Source organism: Pipistrellus hanaki (genome assembly GCF_964339955.1).
Source record: "Pipistrellus hanaki genome assembly, chromosome: 6".
Lineage (NCBI taxonomy): Eukaryota > Metazoa > Chordata > Mammalia > Chiroptera > Vespertilionidae > Pipistrellus > Pipistrellus hanaki.
Genome location: NC_140508.1, coordinates 72,573,243 through 72,600,986, shown reverse-complemented (window position 1 = coordinate 72,600,986; position 27,744 = coordinate 72,573,243). Strand labels below are relative to the sequence as shown.

Sequence of the window (27,744 nt, the reverse complement as noted above, 5' to 3'; positions counted from 1 at the left end):
AGGCCCAGGAAAACCTAATTGTAAAAATTCAATTTAAGAGCAACACAAATGACATTATGTACTTACTAAAGGAGATTTTGAACTATAGGGGGAAATCTCCATTCTTTATTTTGACTGAGGTAGAAACAAATGCCTACCTCATTTGTTTTTAAGGATAGCTGACTGTTAAATTGACTAACTTGGTAAGTATACTGTGGTTGTGTGAGAAATGTTACCTTTTGGAAAGTACACATTCAAATATTTAGGGGTAAAGGGGCAATGATGAATGTAACTTACCCTCAACTGGTTACAAAAAAGTGTGTGTGTGCGTGCGTGCGGGTGCACGTGTGCAAAATGATAAGAGAGGGAGGGAAAGATTACAAATATATAACAAATGAGAATACTAACAAATCAACCTAGATAAAGCTATATAGACTTTTTTATAATATTTTTATTTTTGGAACTTTTCTATATGTGTGACTTTTATTTCCAAATAAAGCTTTTAAAAAGAGGAGGAGGGAGCCTGGCCAGCATGGCTCAGTGGTTGAGTGTCAATTTATGCACAGTTCGATTCCCAGTTGGGACACATGCCCAGTTTTGGGCTCAATCCCTGGTGTGGGGCGTGCAGGAGGCAGCCAACCAATGATTCTCTCTCTCTCTTCCTCTCTGAAATCAGTAAAACTATATATATATATTGATTTTTTACAGAGAGGGAGGGAGAGGGATAGAGAGCTAGAAACATCAATGAGAGAGAAACATCAACCAGCTGCCTCCTGCACATCCCACAACCAATGCCCTTGACGGGAATCAAACCTGGGACCTCTCAGTCCGCAGGCCGACGCCAAACTGGTTTCAGCAAAACTATGTATTTTTTAAAAGAGCAGATAAGAATCATATATGTAGAATAGCTACTAACACCTGTATGGCAAACAGAAGGCATTAGAAAAATGATAGTCACGTCGCTATAACTGACTTCACACCTACCTCGAGTGCACATGAGCATTAGTTTTTGGTATTTAATTACATATAAGTATGTACCGAGAGTCCAGATGTAAGGTGCTGTGCTAGAGACTGCAGTGAAAAACCTCAGAGAAGTCAAGAGCCGCTTACACACTCAGGAGTCAGATAGTAACAATGAGAGACAAGACAGCAAAGTTCGGGAAGCAAAGAAACTAAGCTCAAGTGCAAAAACCAACATCACCTCTTTCCTGTGTGATCTTAGACAAGCAATTTAATAGCTAGGAACATCTCTACGTCCATCACATCAAAAGGTAAAAACATCTATTTCACAAGATAGCCATAAGATATGCAAAAAGTTGCTCTATAAGCTCACAAGTGTTATAAATATGTTAGCTCCTATTGTATTGTATGTAGAGCCATGTAGGGAGATGAAACTCCTACATAGTAATCATAACGCAAAGCAGAGTTAGTGCCACAGGATAAGATTACCTCCTGCTAGGAGGGAGGAAAGGAACTCTTCATAGAGAAGGTAGGACTGGGGATGGGCCTCCATGGGTGGATGGGCAGAAAATTAAAGTGACAGAGAGGAGGAAGGAGGATTCTAGATTAAAGAGATATAAAGGCATATAAAAGAGGTGGGAGGGAGGGAAGATTTAAAAAGGTTTTGCAGGAATCTAGGAAACAGATAATAGATAACTGGAAATAAATGAGAATGAACTGGAGAAGGCTTGCCTGACTCCTGTGAGGGCCCAGACATGTGACTCATTACTCATCTGGACCCAGTTCTAGCACTAGGATTCCCATCTTCCCTTGCCAGAGCCAACACAACTTCATTATCCAAAACTATAAAGTTTTCCAAAATAAGGCATGCTGTTTCAGAGGAAATAATTTCAGCAAAACATACAATACACACACTATGAAAGGAAATGTTTTCTGTCCCACGAAAAATTCAATCCCAACAAAAATGAAGATAATCCAAAAGCATTTATAATCTGCATCTAGCTTTGCGACATTATTTCTTTTCAGTGAGGAATCTCCGAATCACATTTTCTCAAGCCAATATTAAAGTAAGAAAATTCTGCCCTGGACAGTGTGTCTCTGCTGGTTGAGCACCATCCCATGCACTAAAAGGTCGCTGGTTCAATTCCCGGTCAGGGCACGTGACCAAGTTGTGGGTTTGATCCCCAGTCAGGATGCATATGAGAGGCAACCAACCAATGTTTCTCTCTCACATCAATGTTTCTCTCTATCTCTTCTTGATCTCTCTCTCTCTCTAACCCCCCCCCCAAAAAAAAATTTTAAAAGCACTTTTTTAAAGTAGGAAAATTCCTTAACTACCAACCAAAAAAATCATCAAAAGTGATCACTAAAAACTAAAGTCAAATTTTCTTTGTCAGTTTGACTGACTTTCCTAGAATGTGGCTTAATTCAAATTACATACTGTGATCAAATTTACATTTTACCCACAATCCACCTTTGCTTTTTAAGAGAATGTCCTTTTGTTGTTTTTATAATCCTTTGACTTGCATACTGTGAAATAACAATAATTACTCCATTATGTTTATATTTTTGCATGAATAGATTTGTAAAGGTCTAGAAAGAATGCTATATAAAATGTGCTGTAACTATAGCACACTAAAAGTTCTAACTATTTTAATGCCCTTAACTGAGTAGTAACTTTTAAAATGGCAGAGGAAAAGACCATAGATTCACTGAAAATTAGATGGAAATAATCTCAGATCATCTATCCCAACTTCCTCATTTGAAAGACAAGGAGCCTGGAAGGAAGGAAAATTAAGACTATATACTGCTAGCGAGGTAGGAACAGATCTAACATTAGGAAGTCAAGTGCTTTGGCACCTGGTACCATCCTGGACTTCATTCTCATGCCACATAAATTCAAGAAAAACCAAAACCACCCATGAATCTATGTTTACTTTTCTAAACAACTCCAAAGTTTTGCCACTGTTTTGGAGAAAGCAATAAATGACCCTATACTACCTGCTCCCCCAAATCCCCAACCATATTGGAGTATTGCAAAATACTCAACCTTTAAATCCCTATACCGGGTTAATAATTTAAAAAATCAAATACTGCCAAAACCGGTTTGGCTCAGTGGATAGAGAGTCGGCCTGCAGACTGAAAGGTCCCAGGTTCGATTCCAGTCAAGGGCATGTACCTTGGCTGTGGGCACATCCCCAGTGGGGGTGGTGGTGGTGGTGTGTGTGTGCAAGAGGCAGCTGATCGATGATTCTCTCTCATTGATGTTTCTAACTCTCTATCACTCTCTCTTCCTCTCTGTAAAAAATTAATAAAATATATTTAAAAAAATAAAAATAAAAAATAAAAAATCAAATACTACTGGATTAATGAAGTCTTCCCACAGGACACAAAAAGCCATGCCTATGCTCCCTTCATGGCCATAAATGAGCAAGCATGAACAGCCTGCTCACCTGAAACAAGGCAGGCAGTAGGCAAGAGTAACTCGGAGCAAAATTCTGCAGGTCTGGTATTCTAGGCAGCCTGCTCAGCACCAAAGACAAAACCATGAGTGATCACAAATGTAATTCAACTCATAATTAAAGGAAATCAAAGGAAGGCAAACCTAAAAAGCCTGGTTCACAGATCAATTCCTAAAGTCAACAGAGAGGTCTTTAATACAAAGAGGTTCCCGTGACTCATAAATGTTACCACACTGTAGTTCTCCATTTTCTTATCAAACTGATGTTCCCCCCTGAGTGTGGGGAGGATGTGTCAATCACAATTCAGCTGTGGAACTCAGCTCCGTTTAAATTCCTCCAAACAGCCGAACTCCGCACCATGTGCTTAAGTAGAACATTTAGTAAGAGCAACTGTGCAGACCTCACAATTACCCAAGTGTCAGCCTACTTTTCTACTTCAGAATAAAGCAAAAGTTCCGTTTATATAACCTCTCGTGGCATAGGTCCTCACACCAACAAAGGGGCAGACCAGAGGTACTCAATACTTCCCCAGTCTTAGTTTGATCACTGTGAAGCAGAAATGAGGCTTTGGTGGGAAAGGACTTTGCACAGTTAACAAAATTTGCTTCTAATCTGATAAAACTCATATTTGTGCCACTTTTGAATTTATAACAAAACTCTTCAAAATATACTAATTGGTCATCAGCAAATGAAACATTTATTCCAATAAGAAAACTATACCCAATTAGTCACATAAAACCCTAACCAATACAGTCCTTAAAACAGAATGATTTCCTTACAAAACACAAGCAGTTAAAAAGTTACCAAGAGCTTAACTGAATTGTACAGCTAGAACTCATACAATATGCATATTTATAAACGTTCTTCTTGAAAAAATGGTGCCTTATAGGTAAACAATTTATTCATTATTTGCATATATTTAAGTGCATTCACTACAACGAATGCAAAAATGAATGTTTTAAATTACTTTCAGTATGTCACATTTACACAGCTGCACAGATCCAATATAACTGTTAGGAGTGACAGCCAAGGAAAACGGAATTATTTATGACTCATTAAACAACAATCTGTGTACATCAAAGTACTGAAAAAATCAGAAAGGGCTTACTTGCTACGCCTGATGCAAGTCCATACAGGAGTCCTCCCCCATCCGATTGCTGAGAGAAAACATGGGCACCTGGGGGAGGTGGCTTTTCTTGTCTGATGAAGTTATACAATAACGTTTTCACAAGTTTGCTGGTGTATGGAAGACTACACAGAAAGGACAAAAGAAGAAAATCAGACTCATACTTACGGGAGTCATCTGACTGAACATAATAATAATCTAGATGATCTAATAATACAAAAGGATTAGCACAATTCAAAGAAGTCTAGCATGGTCACATAATAGTGAAGACCATCAAACTTGAGGCTTAACTCTGGCTTTCTCCTTACTATGCCATAGATCACTGGTCAATTCACTTCCACTCTTGAACTCACCTTATTTGTAATCTGTTTAACAGGCGAGATATTATAAATTCAGTGTACAGTACAGTACCTGGCACTTGAAGGGAGATAGTAATATAGAATTAGTACGGGAAAAGAATTAAAAAGCAATAATATAAAAGAGTATACTCTTTAAGAATGAAGTTATTTAATTAGTGCATGCAAACAGAAATATATCTGTATGTATACAGATTTTGTAAACGTTATACTCTTTGCTTCTAAGTAATGAGATGAGGAAAAGGGAGAAAAAAATAGGTGAAAAGGGGTGTGTGTCCACAAATTGGTGATAGATCAGTTCCTGCAATATAGAGAAAATTTCTCAATAGACTCTTGAGCAAAAGCTCAGGCCTTTTCCATATTATCAGTGAAGGTGCCATGAAGAAAACAAAAGTAGTAAGGAGGATGAAAGTCCCTGAGAACTTTAATCGAAGCTACTTTGTCTTTGTCTTACATTCCAAAATTCTGTAAAGATTGTATCAATAAAGGTGTGTGAGTGTGTGTGTATATGTGTGTGTGTGTGTGTGTGTGTGTGTGTGTGTATGTATTTATCTATTCCCATCTCCGCCCACTACAAGACTGTAAGCTTCTGTTCAGAGTATAGCCCTACATCCTAACATGCCTGGCACATGGTTAGCACACAATAAAGATGTACTAACTCAATGAAAATAGGAACAGTCAGTCAAGAGGTTATGTGGAACTGGTGAAAAGGGAAAAACACAAAAATAATTTCAATGAAATATTACTGGATGACTGCTTAGACATTAGAGAATGATAGAGAAGAAAGTAACGTCCAAGTTTTAATTCTGCAAAGAAATCACTACAGAAAGCAATGGAGCTGGGGAGTAATGGAGTAGGAAGGATGGATAGTTTGGACAAAAAAGGAGAATCTGGTTCCTTATGTGTTGAAGGTGCTGATAGAACAACTAGAGGAATGTCTGGTTGGAGATACAGAACAATACTAAGGTAAGAGGCCCTGGTCAGATAGCTCAGTTGGTTAGAGCATCATTTGGTTAGGCCAAGGTTTGGGGTTAGATACCCAGTCAGGGCACATACAAAAAATCAACCAATAAATGCAATAAATAAGTGGAACAACAAATCAATATATCTCTTTTTCTCTCTCTCAAAAATCAATCAATAAATAAAGATTTTAAAAATACTAAGGGGATAAGACCAAAAATATAGATTTATAGAAAAAAAAAAAGACAAATTTATTTTTTGTTGTTCACTTTTTAAATATCCATTTATAGTTGACATTCAATTTTATTTTATACTAGAGGCCCATTGCAGAAAGATTTCTGCAAGAATATTGTTTCCTGCGGCTGGAGGAATAGGGGTTCTCCGCTGCTCCACCTGCTTCCCTCCCGTCTCCGCCACTCCGCTTGCTTCTCCGCAGCTTCACTCCCTTCTGCAGCACTTGGCTTCCTTCTATGCTGCCTTCAGTCTTCACTCTACCCTGTGTATGCAAATTAACCTCCATCTTTGTTGAGTTAATTTGCATACTCACTCTGATTGGTTAGTGGGTATGGTGGATGGACAGTCAATTTGCATGTTTCTCTTTTATTAGTGTAGATTACTTTCAGGTGTACAGCACAGTGGTTAGACAACCATATAATTTACAAAGTCGTCCTCCCAATATTTTCAGTACCCATCTGGCACCATACATAGTTATTACCGTATTGTTGACTATATACCCTATGTTGTATTTTACATCCCCGTGACTATTTTGTTAAAAACCTAGACAAATTTAGCCCTGGCTGGTTTGGCTCAGTGGTTGGAGCATTGGCCCTCAAACTTAAGGGTCTTGAGTTCAACTCCAGTCAAGGGCAGGAACTTTAGCTACAGGCTCCATCCCAGCTCTGGTTGGGAGAGTGTGGGAGGTGTCACTCCATGTCTATCTGTCTGTCTGTCTCTCTCTCTCTCTCTGTCTGCCTTCCCCCCACTCCCCTCCAATTAAAATAGAAACATACCATCGACCTCGCATCAAATACTTGTGACTGATACTCTGTCGCAAAACTTCCTTGTGATATAGTTGACAGGAAAGGAAAACAACCATTGTTGATATAGCTTCTACTGATATTTCATATGTAATGTCTCTGGAGAAATAGGAAACAAAACAGAATAATGGATCAGTTTGGAACAGTAATATATTGCTCTTTTCTGAATTTAAAAACTCAAATCTAAATATTCAACATGCTTGTATTATAAAAAAATACTAATATGGTTAACATAAAAATTAAGTTGAGAAAAAATATGAAACCATTCCCCAGTCATTAGTTGGGTCAGGTATCCCATTACTTCCCTATTTTCCCATTCCCATCTCCTACTGAATAACAAGTCTATTTATTAGTGTATAATGGAAACCATTACTAGCAGTACTCTGCTTTAAAGATCCACCACCCTTATGTTCATCCCTGTTTAGTAATAACACAGAAAGAAATATTCAGATTATAAAACTGAAGAGAAATCAGTGTAGGAAAGAAAACAATGCCTTTTCAAGTTGACAGTCACTTTACCATGAGAACAATGGCATGTTCTACACTCCCATCTCTAGTGCCCTCATTTTCAAAGCCAACTCTGCGTGTTCAGAAAGTATGAACACTCAACAAATTATTCCTGTTTTACATGCATATTTCTTTTGGGAAGGAATACTCTTGTCCCTTCCCAAGATCATTATTCCCTTTTAGAAATAAATCTTACCACATCTCGGCCATTTGGCTAAGATCAAGGGTTGAAACAAATCTTAGATCAAATAAAAAGGAAACAAAATTTTTCTGAGGAGCACGAACAGGAATAAATGCCTTAAGAAATCTTCAGTTATTACAAAAATTTAAACAAGATTATCATGGGTAACAGTAACATGTTAGACCAGGAAAGTAGAAATCTCAACAACACAGCAAAAAAAGTAATAACTCCAGAACATAAAAATATTTTATGGAACTGAAATATTTATGGAAAGCCCAAAGAAAAACACTTACTATCTACTTAAGTGGGGATTATTAAACAAATTAAAGATGACTTAATGCTAGAACTAGGCAAGCTTAAATTCTACCAGATACCTTAAGGACAGAATTATAGTGATGACAGAAATGTCTTTTCAATACAAAGTACACAAAACTCAAGAGGCCCATTCAATTTATCTAATGCCATGCAATATCATTGTAGTAATAAAAACATCACATAAAAATAAACCAATGGAACCCAATTGAGAACTAAACATATAGCCAAACCTGTGTATATATAGAATCAATATATAATAAAGATGGATCCAGAAAATAATGGAGAAAAAACAAATTGTACAGAAGATGGTGCTAGGAAAATAGGGGCTCATTTCATAAAGCTAAAAAGTTATGGATCCCTAACTTATTACCTACTATCAAAGACCTATGACAGACAAATTACAGACTTAGATGTGAATGGCAAAACTAAAGTTAATAGAAGAAAATGTATACTGATATGTTGGTAACATCAGCATAAGAAAGGACTTCTTAAATAAAAGCCTACAAGCACAAACCACAAAGCCAAAAGCAAAGGCATTTAATTATATCAAGACTAAAAATTATTGCTCAACAAATGAAACTTTGGACAAAGTTAACAGAGATAGATTAGGGGGAAGAACAAAAAAACCAATATCTAGAATGTTAGAAGCAATCCCTGCAGATGGAAAAAAAAAAAAAAAAAGGCAAGAACTCCACTAGAAAACAAGAGTGGAAAATATAAAAGTCACTTTAAAACAATATGCTATCCCTTTACGCCCTAGAAAATGTAAAGGAGTGGCAGGCATATGCTGATATATAAACCCTCATGTACTGCTCATGGGAATATTAACCAATCATTTTAGAAAACAACCTATAACCCATTATGTATACACCCCTCCAAAAAAATTCACAGAAATATGTCTCGCTGTGGAAGACACTCCCTAAATGACCCCAATAATCCCTACTTCCTAATATTCATGATCTTGTGTAGTTTCCTCCCCTTGGATCCGGTGACTCGCTTCTAACAAAGCGAATACAGTGATAAGCCCACTTCTGGGACATGAGCTTACACACAGATGATGGCTTGTGTTGGGGAAGCTCTCATTCTTCCATTTGCTTTATCTGAGGAAAGCCAGCTGCCTTGTAGTGAGCTGACATATGAAGAAGTTCACCTGGAATTAAGGGAGGCCTCCAGTCAATAGGAACAGAGGCCCTCAGTCCTAGAGGAATTAAATCCTACCAAAAGCCAAGTGAGAAATCTAGGAAGCAGATACTTCCTTGTTGACACTTCAGATGAGACCACAGCCCCAGCAATAAACTCAACTACAACATCATGAGACACTGAGTCTGGAACACTAACCTAAGCTGTATCCAGATTCCTGATCCTAAAAACTGTGAAACAATGTTGTTTTAAATGGCTAAGTTTTAGGGGATTTATTATGCAGTAATGGATAGATAATATAAAGACATTCCTCATTTGTGGTGTTGCAGTCCAGGTGACCTTCACTGTGGAACTGGCTAAGTAAAATGTGGATGCACACAATGGAGCAGTTTTAACAGCACCACTAAGCTGTTCATTTAGCATCAGAGGTAGCTCTTAGCAGTTCTGAGAGGAAAAACTAAAAAACTGAATGAGTTCTTAACACAAGTTTACTTACATACATTAAAATATATGTACACAAAAGAATATTTTGTACTTGAACACATACACATATTAAATACATGCACTAACACATTAAAACTTAACAAATATTAAATGGAATGAACAAACCATCTACAATTCTGTATTTAACAAATTTAATTTGCTAGCTGAAACCGGTTTGGCTCAGTGGATAGAGCGTCGGCCTGCGGACTGAAAGATCCTGGGTTCAATTCCGGTCAAGGGCATGTACCTTGGCTACGGGCACATCCCCAGTAGGGGGTGTGCAAGAGGCAGCTCTTATTGATGTTTCTAACTCTCTGTAAAAAATCAATAAAATATATATATATTTTTTAATTAATTTGCTAAAGTTATCTGCTTTGAGAAGTTGAATATTTCATTCATTTTTACATTGTTGCCATTTGCAAATCCCCATAAACTTAGCTTGAAACAGCACACATTTGTTACCATACAGTTCTGAAGCTGCAGTACAGGTTTCAAGGGGTTAAAATCAAGGTATCAGCAAGCTGCTTTTGATTCAGGGGGCTCTACAGAAAAATCCATTTCCTGCTGGTTTGGGTTGTTCACAGGATTTAGCTCTTCCTGGCCATAAAACCCAGGTCCCCCCCTTTCTTGCTGCCTGTAAGCTGAGGACACTTCCCAGCTTCTAGGGGTTACCTCAATTTTTGACTCATGGCTCCCTTCCTCCATCTTCCAAGTCAATAATGGCTTTGAATGACTCCTCATATTGCTCCTCTCTGACCCACCCTTTTGGTTTCCTCTTCTACCTTTAAGGACTCATGTGATTAAATTGGGCTCACTCGGAAAATCAAGGACAGTCTCCACATCAAAGCCCTGAATTTTAACCACATCTACATCCGGTAGAAGATGTTTTCTTCTATTCCTATTTTGCTGAAATTTTTTTCATGAATCAATGTTGAATTGGTCAAATGCTTTTTCCACATTTACTGAAATATCATATGGCTTTTCTCATTTGTTTTGTCAATGTGGCATATTATATTGATCGATGTTCAAATGTTTAACAACACTGCATTCCTGAGATAAGCCCCACTTGGTCATAATGTATTATCCCTTTCATATATTACTAGATGCAATTTGCTAATTTTTAAAAATTTTTAAATTGATTTAGACAGAGAGAAGGAGAGAAGGAGGGAGGAAGGGAGAGGACAAGAGAGAGGGAGCGAGAAACATCGATTTGTTGTTGCACTTACTTATGCATTCATTGGTTGATTCTTGTATGTGCCCTGACCAAGGATCAAACCCCCAACCTTGGCGTATCAGAGCAATGTTCTAATCAACTGAGCTATCCAGCCAGGACAATTTGCTACTTTTAAAAAATATATCTTTCTGTTTTCTTTTTATATAATGTCACTATTAGGCTTTAGTATCAGGGTTGTGCTGGCTTTATTATAAAACAAGTGCTTTTGAAACACTTTATTGAAATATGTACTTTATGATGTAATATTGAGCAAAGACTGCAGAATAATATGCATCATATTAATGAATATACATGCAGATGTTAATATACAAAAAATAAAAACAGCAATCCTGGAAGATGAGATTATAGGTAACTATTTTATTTTTATAATATATTTTTATTGATTTCACAGAGGAAGGGAGAGGGAGAGAGAAAGAGAAACATCAATGATGAAAGAGAATTACTGATCAGCTCCTGTTGCCTCTGCAGGCCCCCACCAGGGATTGAGCCTGAAACCTGGGTATGTGACCTGACCAGGAATTGAACCATGGCCTCCTGATTCATAGGTCGATGTTCAAACACTGAGCCACACTAGCCAGGCTATTATTTTTAATTTAAAATGTTTAGTTGAGTTTATTGGGGTGACATTGGTTAACAAAATTATATAGGCTTCAGGTGTACAATTCTGTAACACATCATCTGTATATTGTATTATGTTCACCACCTCAAATCAAGTCTCCTTCCATCACCATTTATCTCCTCTTTACCTCTTCTGCCCCTCCCCTTAACTCTGGTAATCATTATACTGTGTCTATGTTTTTAAAAAATTTTAAATAGGAAGAGCATAAAGGAAATGAGTGAGAGGAGCATTTGCTTCAAACTGGTTGTCTCTACAGGGAAATTTCCTGAAAAAAAAAATAATATCATAAAAGATGATCTGAGGATAATACCTAATCTCATTTTGACCACATATATTTTATGAACACTTTCATGTGTTTAGATTTTTGACCAATATAAATATATCATCTATTTGAAAATTAAATTAATCGAGAACTAAAAATAGAGGCTAGTCATTAAATTGAACTTTTATTGATTAAAATCTGATGACATATTGAAATAAGAGCAAACAAAAAACTGAATCTCATTGTGGTATACTGTAGGAGTCATCGGCCCAAAATTAGAAAACCTAGGACCTGCTTCTAAGTTCCCTATTAAACTCTGTTCTCTTCAGCAAATAGCTATCTCTGGGTCTCCGATTTCTTATTTGTAAGTAAGTTTATTAGACCAAAGTATCTCAAATGCTATTTCTTGCTATAAGTTCCTATAATGCTGAAAAAAGAATTCAAGGCAATGTTAGGTTCCCATGAAAACAAAATTTCAAATATATTAATTGGACTATCTTAAGTGCCAAATAATCAAGGAAAAGAGCCAGACAGACCAATACTTGAAATAAACCAAAGTTCTGCCATGCTGAGTGTGGTGGTTTTTAAAAGATGAAAAATGTTTTAAGCCAACAGATCTTTCTTGTTTTAATGTCCTTGTATAATCTTCAGAAGATTTTCATTACACAATCACCAAAACAAAGTCAACTTTAAAAAGCCAAAGTGTTGCTTTGGCTCCATATTATCCCAAGAACTTTCCACCATCTGGCTGAAAATGTCCTAGAACAAACTACTGTTGGAGCAAGTTATTAATTTCATGTGAAGAAAAAAAAGACAGGCGCCATGACCTTGCCCTGCTCCGCTGGGGCAGAGTGGAACATTTGGATAAAGACAAAAGCCTTCATGAAATGGGTGTTAGTGTTGGCGAAGGGCAAAGTCAATGAACACAGAGGAAAAAAAATCCTCCTCTGACTTACTACTGGAGGAGAAACGGGACAGCACTGAAAGTGGAACACAAGTTTAACAAAAACAACTAACAAGTTCAAAGGATTAATACCTAAATTCAGAAATATCACTGTCTTGCCAACATGGAAAGTCTAAAAGTAAAATATAAGGAAAGATTAAAAAGTGGTATAGTATATTACACATCCTGCCAATAGCAGTGATGGCTAGTTTTAAGTCAGCAACATCAAAGACATGGTAACACAACTCATTTAAAATAAGTCTTATCAATGCGACAGACGGTGCCAGGAGTTAGGAGTAAAAAAACATGATGTTAGTCTCAGAACTGTCACTTGTTACCTCTACCGGCCACCTTAACTGTCAACTTCATTATTTGTAAAAATTAAGGACGTGGATGAAATAAACTCAAATATCCACTCTATGTTTTCATGGTTTCTCAGAAAACCAATACTATATATTTAACAATGGAGCAAATGTATAAAATATAGCCACAAATTTTCTTGAAATAAAGTTCAACCACCAAAAAGAACTCTTAAAAATATTCTTTAAAAAAAGCAAAAATTAATATTGATTGATAAGATGGATATATAATAGCTAAGAAAATATACCAAAGCAGTTATGTGGTTATCCAAAATGCAATCATACCAACTTAAAATGTTGCATTCATAAAACAAGAAACAATGAGTAATAAAAAGCTCTCAGTAATTAAAAATGATTGTTAAACCTTTATCTAAAGTTAGAAATGGCTTTTAAATATATGAAGAGATATTCAACCTCACCTGTAATGAGAAAATGCATATAAGAATCACAGTCTGATTTCCATTTTTAACTTACAAAAAAAATTATAATACACAATATTTGCAAGGGTCATTGAAATGGATTTGTTGGAAGTATAATTTGTATAATCTCTGTAGGAGACAGTTTTTTTTAATCAAATTTATCATACTTCATCAAATTTTAAAATGTACACACTTAACTTCGACTTTAGATTTATACGATGACTATATATGTATACATGCATAAAGTGAATTTATGTGTATGTAGTATATCCAGGCAATGGAATATTATTCAGTGCTAAAAAGAAATGAGCTATTAAGCCATTAACATAGAGTTGACTTAAATATATATTTATTGCTAAAAGAATGAAGCCAATCTGAACAGACTACATATGCATGATTACAACTACATGACATCCTAGAAAAGGTAAAACTAGAGACAGTAAGAGGATCAGTGGTGGTCAGGGTTGAGAGATGGGGGGTCAGATGGAGGAGAGAACCGGTAGAGCACAGGATTTTCAGAGAGTGAAACTACTCTTATGATACTACTAGAGGCCCAGCGCACAAAATCGCACGAGACCCAGACCTGCCCTGCATGAGTAGCTCGCCACCTAGGCACCACACCAGCCGCAGGCCCCACCTCTGTCCCAAGCGGCTCGCGGACCAGGGTGAGGGACTGAGAGGTGCTCTATGCGCCTTCTGGTGACTGGTTGTTTGGTTGTTACGGTATTCCAGCATTATGGCCCCGGGCCTTTGATAATATAGACTAGGGGTGTCGAACTCAATCAGAGAAGGGGCCAAAATCTAAAATCCAGCCTAAATTGCGGGCTGAATGGTTTACTGAACAGTCATAAACTGACAATGTCATAAACTGACAGCGGAGTGCAGTGATGACAGCGCGGTGCGGGCCACATTGCAAGGCCTGGCGGGCTGGATTTGGCCCGCGGGCCTTGTGTTTGACACATGTGAATTATAGATAATGGTGGATACATGTCATTATACATCGTCAAACCCATAGAATGTACAACATTATTCACAGATGACATGGTCTTGTACAAAGAAAGCCCTAAAGACTCCACCAAAATATTACTAAATTTAATAAATAAATTCAGCAAAAATGACAGGTTACAAAATTAACATCCAGAAATTGATGACATTTTTATACACCAATAATGAACCTTCAGAAAGAGAAAAAAACAAACAAAAACCCCACACAATCGCATTATCCATTGCTACAATAATAATAATAAGATACCTAAAAATAAATTTAATCCAGGAGGTAAAACACCTATACCTGGAAAACTATAGGACATTGAAAAGAGAGGCCCAGCAGGTGTGACTCAGTGGTTGAGCATCAACTTATGAACTAGGACTCAGTTTGATTCCCGGGCAGGACATATACCCAGGTTGTAGGTTCTATCTCTAGTGTGGGGCACGTAGGAGGCAGCCAATCAATGATTCTATGTCACCACTGATGTTTGTATCTCTCTCCTTCTGCCTTCCTCTCGGAAATCAAAATATGTAAATATATATTAAAAATGGGCAAAGAACTTGAATAGACATTTCTCCGAAGAGGACATACACATGGCAAAGACTAGAGACATATGAAAAAATGCTCCAAGTCACTAATCAGAGAGATGCAAATTAAAATGACAATGACCTCACACCTGTCAGAATGTCTACCATCAACAAATCAACAAGTGACAAGTGAGGCCACGATGTGGAGAAAAGGGAACCCTAATCTGCTGCTGATGAGAATGCAGATTGGTACAAACAGTGCGGAGTTTTCTCAAAAAAATTAAATATGGAACTGCTATTTGAACCAGCAATCCCACTTCTAGGAATATATCCTAAGAATCCTAAAACACCAACCAGAAAAAATATATGCACCCCCATGTTCATGTCAGCGTTATTTAGAATAGCTAAGATGTAGAAACAGCCCAAGTGCCCATTACAGTAGATGAGTGGGTAAAAAAGCTGTGGTACATTTATATAATGGAATACTACCCGGCTTTAAAAAAAGAAGGTTCTCTTACCCTTTGCCACAGCATGGATGGACCTGGAGATTATTATGCTAAGTGAAATGAGCTAGTCAGAGTAAGACAAGTATCATGTGATCTCACTTATATGTGGAATCTAATTAACAAAATATACTGATGAACAAAATAGGTCCAGAGGCATGGATGCATGGAACAGACTGACAGATCTCAGAGGGAAGGGGAGTGAGGGGGCATAAAAAGATTAATCAAAAAACTTATATCTACACTAATAAAAGAGAAAAATGCTAATTGACTGTACCTTCGCTATGCCCACAGCCAATCAGAGCAAGTATGCAAATTAACCCAACAAAGACGGTGGTTAATCTGCATACGATGAGGGAGGGAGGAGTGAAGACTGAGTACAGCTTAGAAGGAAGAGGGAGGAAAAGCGGAAAGCAAGGTGGCTGCCAGAGGGAAAGGGCAGACGGGGGCGGGGCGGCGAGCACGCAGTGGCCACAATGGCAGTGGCAAAGGTGGGTGGGGCTGGGCAGGGCGGGCGGCTGCTTGCAGGAATATTTATTTATTTATTTATTTATTTATTTATTTATTTATTTATTTATTTGCCTAAGTGGCTGTTACACTGTTACAACCAAACAACCAACCAGTCAACCAATCAACCAGTCGTTGTGATGTGCACTGACCACCAAGGGGAAGACACTCAATATTTATTTGTTTGTTTGTTTGCCTAACTGTTACACTGTTACAACCAAACAACCGACCAGTCAACCAGTCAACCAGTCGTTGTGATGTGCATTGACCACCAAAGGGAAGACACTCAATACAAGAGCTGTCCCCTTGTGGTCAGTGCACTCCCACACCCAACCTCCCATGGTGTGCTAACCTCCCGCAGTTCCCCTCCTAAGCCGATAGGGACTGGGTGAGATGGCCCCAATCGGCCCAGGTAGCTGGCCAGGCCGAGGGACCCACCCATGCATGAATTTGTGCACCAGGCCTCTAAACTATATATATATCCCATGGACACAGACAATAGTGTGGCAAAGGTCTCTGGAGTGGGGCAGGGGCTTGGTGGAGGGCAGTAAGGGGGCAGGGAAATGGGAGACATATATAATACTGTAAAAAATAAAATAAAAAGATACAGTAGTTGGTAGAAACTGGCTGAAGGGTAAAAGTAATTAAGTAATTAAATAAGTAAATAAATGAAAGTTAGGATCATTAAAAAGCATAGAACAATGAATGCATAAATAAGTGGAACAAATCAATGTTTCTCTCTTCCTTCCTCTATCTAAAAATAAATTTTAAAAGAAGAATGAGCACTGTTTATGTCTGGTGTTCTCAAAAGCTGAGATGGCAGCCAACCACTCGCTCTCTGGGAGTGTAGGGCTGCTACTGATCACATGGCACCTGTGAGCTACACCTCAGTGATGCTTATGTACCTGTGGCCTGTTATTACATCGAAGGCCCAGAAGAACCTCGTTTCCCACCTTCTTTGAAGACCACGCTGAGGTGAAGAAGAACACGGAAAGCAATTCCTAAGATCTCTAAGAGGACATGAGAGTAAAATCTGCCTGCTGGTGATTAAGAGGCGTGAGACAGATAACTGGGGAACCGGCTTACGAGCTCTGGAGTCTGCCCTGGAATTGGAGAACCAGTTAACCAAGCTCCTGCAAGATGTGAAGACTATAGCTTCTGCCAACAATGACACTAACGTCTTATGCTTCTTGGTAAAGAGCCCGGGTGAACAGAAGAGTAACACCAACTACAGTGTTTCCCCGAAAATAAGACATCCTCCGAAAATAAGACCTACTTACAGGTTTCCTTCTGAGTGAAATATAGGGCATCCCCCGGAAAATAAGGCCCCCCCACCCTAGGCTAAACATGAGAGATTTGGTCCACTGATTCTGAAAGAAATTGAGTCACAAGAAATTCACCAGGAAATTCAGGAATTGGATTGTTACGATGATGTTCCAGAAGATGATGACATGATTGTCATTGAATAAATGAGTAAATTCTTGATACTGTAGGATTCACAGTTTGTCTGGTTTGTGTTGACAACTACCGTACTACCGTACCGTATACAGGTAATAAATTTCCTTTATTTTTATTTAACAATAAATGTGTACCATATTCTTCTTCATGGAAAAATAAGTCATCCCCTGAAAATAAGACCTTGCGTATCTTTGAGAGCAAAAATTAATATAAGACACTGTCTTATTTTCGGGGAAACAGGGTACCAGCAACACCAGCTAGTATATTGTAAGAAATTAGAAAATCAGGCCCAGGAGGAGGAAGCCCCATTGAAAAAGCCTGCTGAAGTGTGAGGTAAATCAACCCAACATCTGAAGGCAACAGAGCAAGTAAGTCTTCCCATTGTAGTAGGTCCCCAAGTCAGCTACTCATGGATCTTAATCTTCTCCATTTGTCAGAAGACTTGGTGTGTATACAAATAAATCTGTTTTTTCATTATTATTTTTTTTTTTTAAATGTACAACACTCATGAAGAGTGAACCCTAACTTACACCATGCCTTTGGTGATAATGATGTGTCAATGTAGGTTCATTAACCCTAACAAGTATATCACTGTGGTGTAATTTGTTTATAGTGAGGGAGGCTGTGCATGTGTGGGGTGAGGGGGCATATGGGAACTCTGTACTTTCTGCTCAGTTTTGCTGTGAAACTAAAATTGCTCTGAAAAATAAAGCCTATTAATTGTTTAAGTGTTGTATGATTTAGAAATGTTTTAAAGGTAGCATAATAGTAAAGGTTTATACAAACCACCAGAATAGCTAAGAATTGAAAATTATTGTCTCTGGGGAAGAAAGGAAATAAAGAAAAAGGAAAAAAAGCCCTCAGAGCTATTTGATTTTTGTTGTTGTTGTTGCTCAAAACATGTGCATACATATATTAACAGTGTCAGCATCAATGGCTAATAGTAAATATCCAAATACAATGTAATATGAATTATGCCTGAAAAGAAATTATTTTGTAAAGAATTAAGTTGGCCAGCAAGATACCCATAAAAATATACACATGGTGTCAAAACAAGCCACAGGAAAATCATTTGAAGGGGAGAGGGGATGAAAAAGGATCCCAAGTCAAATTTATAGAAAATATCCCTTTATTAACTTTTGGTCAAGAACATGTTTGTATATTTTCAGAAAACAACTCCGAAACTATCTGATTTCTGTAACAGAGAGTTATAGACAGAAGTGTTCCAGCCATGAAGACAGAAGAGAAACAATTCAGAGATGGAAGATGCTGACGACACCTCGCCATACCAGCAGACAGCAGCTGCGTGTCGCTGAAGGATGCCCAGGACCAAACCAGAGACAGGTGGACCTGCATTACCACCATTTGTCCACCAACCAGATCTGAAATATCATGGCTGGCATGTACACACAAGGAACTCTTTGACATTAAAATTGGGTCTCAAAAGAACTGTTGGCCCAGAAAGGAACTCACTACAGACTAATTCATTTGCCTCTCAGCATAACTATTATGGCTTGTCTCAGTTTTGGTTCTTACAAGGGCATTTCTTGGATCACACGATCTCACACATCTAGAGAAAATAATGAACAACATAAACTGATTAACAAAAACAGACCCAAAGAAAAAAGAAGCACCGATCAGACCTTCAAACCTCAGAGGGAAAGTAGGGAAGGGTGGAGGTAAGGGGGAGAGATCAACCAAAGGACTTGCGTGCATGCATATGGGCCTAACCAGTGGCCATGGACAACAGGGGGATGGGGGCATATGTGGGGAGGGGTTTAGGATGGGAATGGGGGGATGAGTACAATTATGTGATACCATAATCAAAAATAATAATAATAATAAATTTAAAATTTTTTTAAAAAGAATTAAGTTAGCTCCAACTGGTTTGGCTCAGTGGATAGAGGGTCAGCTTGTGGACAGAAGGGTCCTGGGTTTGATTCTGACCAAGAGCACATGTCCAGGTTTTGGGCTCAATCCCCAGGGAATGTGCAGGAGGCAGCCAATCAATGATACTTTCTCATCATTGGTGTTTATCTCTCTCCCTCTCCCTTCCTCTCTCAAATCAATAAATATATATATTTTTAAAAAGAGTGTGGCTATTTAAGTTAAAAAAAAGAATTAATTTATATAGGTAGCATAAAAAAAAAGAAAAAATCAACTATTTGTTGGTAGAATTAAATTCACAGTTCCATATTTTGCTATTCATGTATTAATAATAGTAAAAGAGATTACCAAAAGCATTCTATACCAGTTTTGCTTTTTTATTTTATTTTATATATATATATATATTTTTATTGATTTTTCACAGAGAGGAAGAGAGAGGGATAGAGAGTCAGAAACATCGATGAGAGAGAATCATCGATCAGCCGCCTCTTGCACAGCCCCCACCGGGGACGTGCCCACAACCAAGGTACATGCCCTCGCCCGGAATCGAACCCGGGACCCTCAGTCCCCAGGCCGACGCTCTATCCACTGAGCCAAACCGGTCCTGGCAGTTTTGCTTTTTAAAAAGTAAAAATTCTTTTAAAGTAGAAGGGCAAGTTTACAGGGCTGAACTACCTAAGAATCCTGCAAGTGGCCTTACGAAAGTCACTTCTCCTCTCTCTACTTCAATGACATGTACAAAATGAAAGGACTAGAAAAAAGGCTTTTTAAAAGTTTAATTTTAGTTCTAAAAATCCATTTTCAAGCTAAAAAGCTATTCTGAACTTAATATATATAAAAAAAAAACACACACACACTGTAATGGTACATTAAAACACCGTCGTTTTTAATTCGGTGCTTGTAATGTCATAAATGCCTAATTGCACCAGAAAGCTATAGGAGATGTTCGCCCGACAGCACTTAAAATTTCGATGCTGACAGGCTTCAGCCCCGCCCGCCGAGGCTGCATTTGGAGAAGGACATGGGCATCGACACGCAGGGCTGCAGAAAGGCATTTCCCCAACAGCGAGGCCTCCCGTGCCAGCCATGGGTCCCTGCAGTTCGTTCACTCTCTTCCAACAACTTGCAGGTCTCCAAAAGGAGACTGTTTATGGCTCTTCAGGTTCTTAAACTGCGTACTCAGTGTTAGCACCAAACGTTTTCAATATTTGAATTTTCCACAGTATGACATCTAAGCCAGTACCATTAGTCTAAGGGTTGAATCAATGTGCATTTGATATAATTTTATTACATTTCAATAATCTTGTGGATAAAGAGAATTTCATAAAGATTCTTAATCAGTTTTATCCTCCCCCAAATACTTCCAAATGTATTTTAGAGAAGTAGCTCTAAAAATATATTGTTCTTTTATATCCTAACTAGAGGTCCGTTGCAAAATATTCGTGCAAGAATAAGCCTTCCTTCCCCTTGCTTCACTCCCAGCTGCCCGGGATCTGGCTAGTCCCTGCTCCCCCACCCGCCCAGGAGCCCGCAAGTCCTCACTTCTGTCTGGAGTACCGCTCCAGTAACTCCCTCCACCGCCCCCCTTCCCCTCATAGCCTACGCATGCAAATTAACCTCCATCTTTGTTGGGTTAATTTACATGCTCACTCTGATTGGCTGTGGGCACAGCAGAGTGATGGTTAATTTGCATGTTTCTCTTTTATTAGGTAAAATAAACAGGGAACTCTAAACACAATTAAACCTTTACTCCTGCTAACATTCAAGTCGACGCCATCAAAAAACAAAGGTTCCCAGCCCTAATTTCCCACAAACCCTCTGCTCTAATCAAACTACTGCAGTGTTCTCAATGTTCACACCTAAGAGACCTTTCAGCCTCTTTAATGACCCAGCCACTGCTAGTCACCGAGGCTGGAAATGACTGTAGCATTCAACTATTCCTCTTACTGGGCTACCTTTATATGTATCTATCTATCCCTAAGCTCTTCAAAAGCCACTCCTTTTCTTGCCCAGGACCTAGTACAGCACACACACACAGTATATTCACAATATATGTTTTTGAGGATGAACTCAATGAAAAAGAAAGTATATTGTGAAGGGATAATCTGGAGACTACTGAGACATTAGCTGATTGTCCCTAAACTGTCCCACACTAGTCAGCATTTCCTTAAACATTGTTATATATTATTTCTCAAGTGTTTCAGCCCCTTTCTACTACTAATGTCTATAAGACATTGAATTTTTATAATTACCAACTGCAAAGGGCTTTGAGCCAGTATACCTATAGTGGAACATGCCTTAGCACAATGTAGACAGGATGCTGGGAAACAAACAAAATGCTTTAAGCACACTGAATAAGTTGTGTCCCTACTGATTTACTGATTCAACAAAAAAATTTTTGAGAATTAGGCAAACCAGAGTACTAGTGACATAGCAATGAGCAAAATAAATGTGGGCACAAGAAAAATCTTTTTCATGGAACTCACATTCCAATTTTTAAAAAATATATTTTATTGATTTTTTTACAGAGAGAAAGGGAGAGGGATAGAGAGTTAGAAACATCGATGAGAGAGAAACATTGATCGGCTGCCTCCTGCACACCCCCTACTGGGAATGTGCCCATAACCAAGGTACATGCCTTGACTGGAATAGAACCTGGGACCCTTCAGTCCACAGGCCGATGCTCTATCCACTGAATTAAACCTATTATGGCTCACATTTCAATTTTATTTGAGAAATAAAAGTAAGAGAAAGGCCGAAACCGGTTTGGCTCAGTGGTAGAGCGTCGGCCTGTGGACTGAAAGGTCCTGGGTTCGATTCTGGTCAGGGGCATGTACATTGGTTGCGGGCACATCCCCGATAGGGGGTGTGCAAGAGGCGGCTGGTCGATGTTTCTCTCATCGACATTTCTAGCTCTCTGTCTCTCTCCCTTCCTCTCTGTGAAAAATCAATAAAATATATTAATAAAATAAATAAATAAAGTAAGAGAAAGAACAGATAATATGAAAAGTAGAGATGACTATTCAGACAAAAGATAAAGCATGATAAAAGGACAGAGAGTGAGAGGGGTGCTATTTTGGGGAAGGCAGAGCAGCACTTTCTAAGAAGCAGACCTTTGAGTGAAAGAAGCTTGAAAGGCATATGGTCAGGACATAAGTCTACAGATATCTGAGGGGAGATATTCAAGGGAAAAGAAGAAGAAAGGGCAAAGGCCTTGGAGGCTGGAGGAAATTGGCAGGTTCCAAATTAGCCAGGACACCAGCGTGGCTGAAATCGAATGAGTGGTGCGACAGGGTTAACAGATAACCTCTGCACTGGACAGAAATAGACTCACACTGGAAAAGGCCAGGAAGGCAAGCAATTATGAAAATCTCATCTTTGCCAGTACTTAACTTACGAAAAAACTGGGTAAGGTTTCCTAGATTAAATTATAATGTAAAAATCTGCAAATGAGGGCCAGGCTAGAATGAAGCAGCCCCAGTTCTCAATGACTGTTCACAGGCGGATGAAGGAGAACCCACCAATGGACCCCAGCGGACATGGCTGTCTGTCTGGCCTGGGGCCAACAGAAAGGCCCACTCTGAGCCGATGTCACAGGGACCTGTCCAGAGTGGTGGCACCAGAGAAAAGAAGGAGGGCCTGTTCTTGACAAGGGCATTGTCATTTACAACTAACAGCGACAGCTTTGGAAAAACTACAGCAACAAAAACAGACAAAAAGACATAAAAGGGGGAAAACACCCAGTTCTAGTCACCAAAATAACTTCTATTTCATAATTAAAAAGCATCACAAACAGTTTCCAAACTATAAGTTTGAGGTCCATACAATCTAACTGCTTCTGATGCTAGGACCTCACTTAACCTCCACTGGTGGAGTCCCAGGGTCTCAACCATTACAGTAATGCTACAAGCTGACACTCTGTCACTCTAAGTGTTCTGCTTTCAGCTCTGTCCTTCCAACAGCCTTCTTCTTATGATCCCCTCTCAGGGTCTTGAGAAAATACCTTTATCTTACTTTATTCCTTTCCCACTCACTCCCTTGAGATCAAGAGCAGGTCTAATAATTATAGAGAAGGCTTTATTTTTGGAAGACATTTCAATTTGAATGGATCAACCCAATATAGAATGAAAAATGTCAAATCATAAGCCCATGCATGACTTAATCTTTACTTTAAATATATAAATGCTCAGAAGAGTTTAAGGAAGAAATTCTGTAAGATGGGCAATTTTAATCTCACTGAAGATTAACCACCTCAGAGAATTAATATTTTATCAAGAAATCCAAACTGCAAAGCAGTATTGACTTTAAAGTCAATTTTCATCACAAATTATTCCTTTAAGTTCTGGGAGTTTAGGGACCCTGTTAGTAATAGAGTATAATTTAAAATTCTAAATATCTACGATCTCTAAATATCTACGATCTCTAAATATCTACGCTCTCGATAATCACTTGCTTTCAATATTAACAAAATGATGTCACAGTAAGCTAGCTCAGAACTGCCCTCGGTGGCCAAGAGAACTAGATTCCTCTTGCTGTGCACCTGCTGGCGCAGCACTGGCGTGCCAATGTTAACGCGGAAGTTTATAATGAGACTGCTGAAGCTCAGGTGAGAGCATCCTGGTTCCCCTATGTTAATATTCCTCCTTAAATTATAAGCTGATCTGTAACGCTGTACTATAGTTACAGTAGATGAAACACTGAAAGAGTAGTTTGGTTTCACATGGAAACAGTTACCAAGACAAACCTTGGAGGATGGAGTTCCAAGAATATTAAATCATAAGAAATTGTTTCAGCAGCTGGTTAAAACTGAGTGTACATAACACAAGACATCTGGTTGTCTGTGCATTTTCAGTTCATTTAAAAAGTATAAACACATTAAAACACTGAAATGTTTGATATATTACAACACTGTCTGCTTGCTCCCCAAGAGTGTTTAAGTGGCTGGTCTAGTCATTGTACTCATGGCCTATTTACTAGCTAAAGGGATTTACCATTTCCATCCCCCTTAACTTCAAGATATATTATCAACAAAGGAAAAAAAGTATTCATTTAGAAGATATTACTGGTATTTGTAAGGACATAATGTAATAGAGGTAGTGCTATTTCTAAAATTAAATCAGGAACACATGAAGCATCACACATACTATGACAAGTAAACAGCAGATAACGTGCTCTCCCTCCCACAATGTGACCATATGTAACAGAAACATAACTACAGAGGCTTAACCAAAATAAGGGTTTATTTGTTTCATTCAAGAAATCCAAAGATAAGTGATCTAGGGGTGGTGTAATAGTTCCGTAATGTCACCAATATCCCATGCTCCCGGGACACTGTTCTTTGCGTGCTGCAGTCATCATCAAACTTTTAAGACGCGTAAGTGCTGCCTCCACATTCCAAGAAGGAAGAGAAGAAGAACAAAGAGCAAAAAGTTGGAGGTAAGTGCTCTACAAGCTTACATCTCCCGCTTACATAAAATTGGCCCAAACTCACAGGGCCACATTTCAGGCACATTCAATTCCCAACGTGCCTAAAAACCAAGCTGGGCATACACTGTTCCCCCAAACAATACTGGAGATCTGTTAGAAAGGAGGCTGAGAAAAGGACATAGGCATGCTAATAGCGTGTCCGTCACAAGAGCTCGTCATGCATGGGCCCTGCCTTCCAAACTGTACAAACTCCAAACCACAACAGGATTTGGTGAATCCCATTTCTAAACCTACATTACAATTCTGGATGCGGCACTTATGCACAACAGAGGCCAAGAGCCCATTTTCCACAAATACCTGTCTTTCCAACGATATCCCCATGAAGATTAGATTCTATGATGATAAATCTTAAAATCTACTTCCTTATTTAAAAAATAATTTCTTTAAAATATGCATTCTCAACAGAAATGATATGACCCCTTCCTGCCCCCACTCCCCAAGAGAATAAAAATTAGTTCTTTGAGGTGAAAATGTCACAGATATTATAGTGATTCATGGTGCTCCAAGGGGGGAGGGGCAATTAAGAAAAAGTCTAAAAGGATTCCTCAAAGAGGCAATTTTTAAAAAGGTTGACAGTAACTGCTTTAAAAATAACAAACATTTTGAATCATGCTGGAATGGCATTCGGTTGCAGTGACAGAAATCCATTACCATAAACAATTAAGGGTCTATTTTTCTCACATGAGAAGTCCAGAGGTGAGAGGGGTTGGATGGACTAGCAGTTGATGACTTTGGTTTAGCAGCTAAATGGCATCAAAGCAGACTTTTCGGTGATTCTCTTGGCTCATAGTGCCAAGATGGCCACATAATTCAAAGGACCATGTTCACATTGCAGACAGCAGGAAAGAGGGCTGTCAAAAACAGAAAGATAGGACTCCTGGTGGAGCCAGGTCCCCTGAAAGAGCTTTACTCATACTTTCACGGAGAACTTCCTCCTACATCTCAATGACCACATCTACCTTCACGAAAAGATACACATGAAAATCCCAAACTGGCCGTTAATAAAAGCAGGACATAAGAAAGAAGGGGAGGACATAACAAATAATGGATGAACAACTAGCTGCACCTACCACATACGAATTTGTTTCGGACAAATTCTTAAACCCTTGTTAACAGAGATTTTTAAGTTCATTTATTACAGAGATTAATGTAATTCTGTGCTTACCATATGCTTAGTATTGTTAACAACTTAAAATTGTTTTGATGATGGATAGAGTTTAAATATTACTAGGCAAGAGAGATGAAAGAACTCCATTAAGGTACTACCCTTAAAAGGCATACATGAAAGTTCTACACTAGGACCCACAAACCCTTCATCGTCACCCATTACCATCTTCCCTACACAAAGAAGACAGAACAAACTCTGATGTAGCCAGAACTTACATGAGTGGAATATCAGTGATTAACTGCATCAAACAGCAGACTAATTCTTCCAAAAGATCTTCTGAGTCAGAACCTGGTAAGATACACAAAAAGTTTGTTAACAAAGTATAAAATAGAATGGAACTGTTTAGAAGTTCAGTTTTCATTCCTAATGAGAATAAGAATAATTATTACATACACTCAGACATTAACGCTGATCGTTGAGTAAAACCCAAATCATAAGTTAGCATCGATTATGATTTCCATCTATAGAGGAATTTTGAACACTATCATTTACACAGTTTTTAACATTTGAAGGTAACTATGACTCCTGTAGGCCAGTAGCCAAATATATAAAACACATGAAAAAGCAAGCTGCTCTAGCTGGGGCTTTGTTTGAATCAGGAGTAGATTCAAACCCCTCAGCCCCCTAAACATCGGGCCTTGCCCTTGATCTTCTTGAACCTTTTCTGAACCTGTGGGGACTCCACAGATGACATTCTGAAACCAAGTAAGAGGCCAGACACCTACCTCTTCACAGACAGAAAGCCAAAGGTAAAAGAGATTTCCAAGTCCTATGAACAAGTGGCAGAGGCCGGTTACAAATCACCCTCCCAGTGGAAATGCTCCTCTGTGCCATCCTGCTCTGAGTGACTTCTGGCCTTGGACAACACTGAGACACCTACTCTTTCCTCCCCAGCTCCCAGGACACCTTATTGCTAACCTACCTCTCACTCTGTTCATTCCCAGTATCCACTTCCTCAGATTGCCCTTCGACTACTGGTCCGCTGCCCAGAGTGCCACCATTGGCTTCCTTCTCATCTCGCTCCCTATGATCTCCTTTATCAGTCATCACTTGTATGCTGGCGACTCCTACAGTTTTCCTCTTGTCTCTCCACTGAACTTCATCTTTATATCCAATTGTCTGTGGGCCATCTCCACCTAGATGCATCACCAGTACTCTAGCTCAATAAGTTCAAAGCTGAACTCATTTGTCCCAACACCTCACATCCATGTACCTGTTCTTTATTCTCCTTTTCGGTGACTACATCAGTTAACCCAAACCAAAACACAGGCTATTCTCTCTGTTATTCATCTCAAGGTCCTATAAATTACAGTCACCTCTCTGTTATTTACTCTTTTCTTCATTTCCTGCCATGCCTTTGTTCATTATTGCATGCTCTCAGTTCAGTTAAACAAGTTTATTAAATTAAAACTCCTAATCTTCTTTAAACCTTCCTACTAGTATTCCTATAAATTTACTCCTCTCCACAATCCAAACTTCAGATTATCATAGAGACCTAACTACAGTTCATCCTTTCATTCTCCTGTCTTAGACCTTTATAATTGCTTTAAACTGATTATGCATCAGAAAGAACTCCAAGCTCCAAAGTACACCATGCCAGACCCTTTGAGATACAGGCCCTGCATCCCTTTCTATATTTATCTTTAACCATTATTCCTTTCACAATTTATATTCCAGCAATATCAAACTACCTACTACATGCCACTTTATGCCTCCTCAATAACATTCTGCCTGAAATACCCTCCAACAATAAAAATATAATTTTTAAAAAAGAGCTAATCTTTATCATTCCCGAACCATCCTAAATCTTCATTTCCTCCATAAAACACAACTCTTTTTCCTCCCCTTGAACAAAAATAATAATCTAGGCTGCATCT

General features: G+C 38.6%; 1 protein-coding gene across 5 annotated transcripts in view; it reads right to left on the bottom strand.

Moving 5' to 3' along the window:
* DYM (dymeclin) overlaps positions 1-27,744 on the bottom strand; it is a 319,690-nt gene that overhangs the window by 156,521 nt on the left and 135,425 nt on the right. For all 5 annotated transcript variants that reach the window (XM_084888932.1, XM_084888931.1, XM_084888929.1 and 2 more), the window contains 3 exons: positions 26,083-26,155; positions 6,854-6,979; positions 4,510-4,652 (listed from right to left, as the gene is read on the bottom strand). In XM_084888932.1, the coding sequence (XP_084745058.1) occupies positions 4,510-4,652; positions 6,854-6,979; positions 26,083-26,155 (342 nt within the window). The remainder of the gene's footprint in view (positions 1-4,509; positions 4,653-6,853; positions 6,980-26,082; positions 26,156-27,744) is intronic.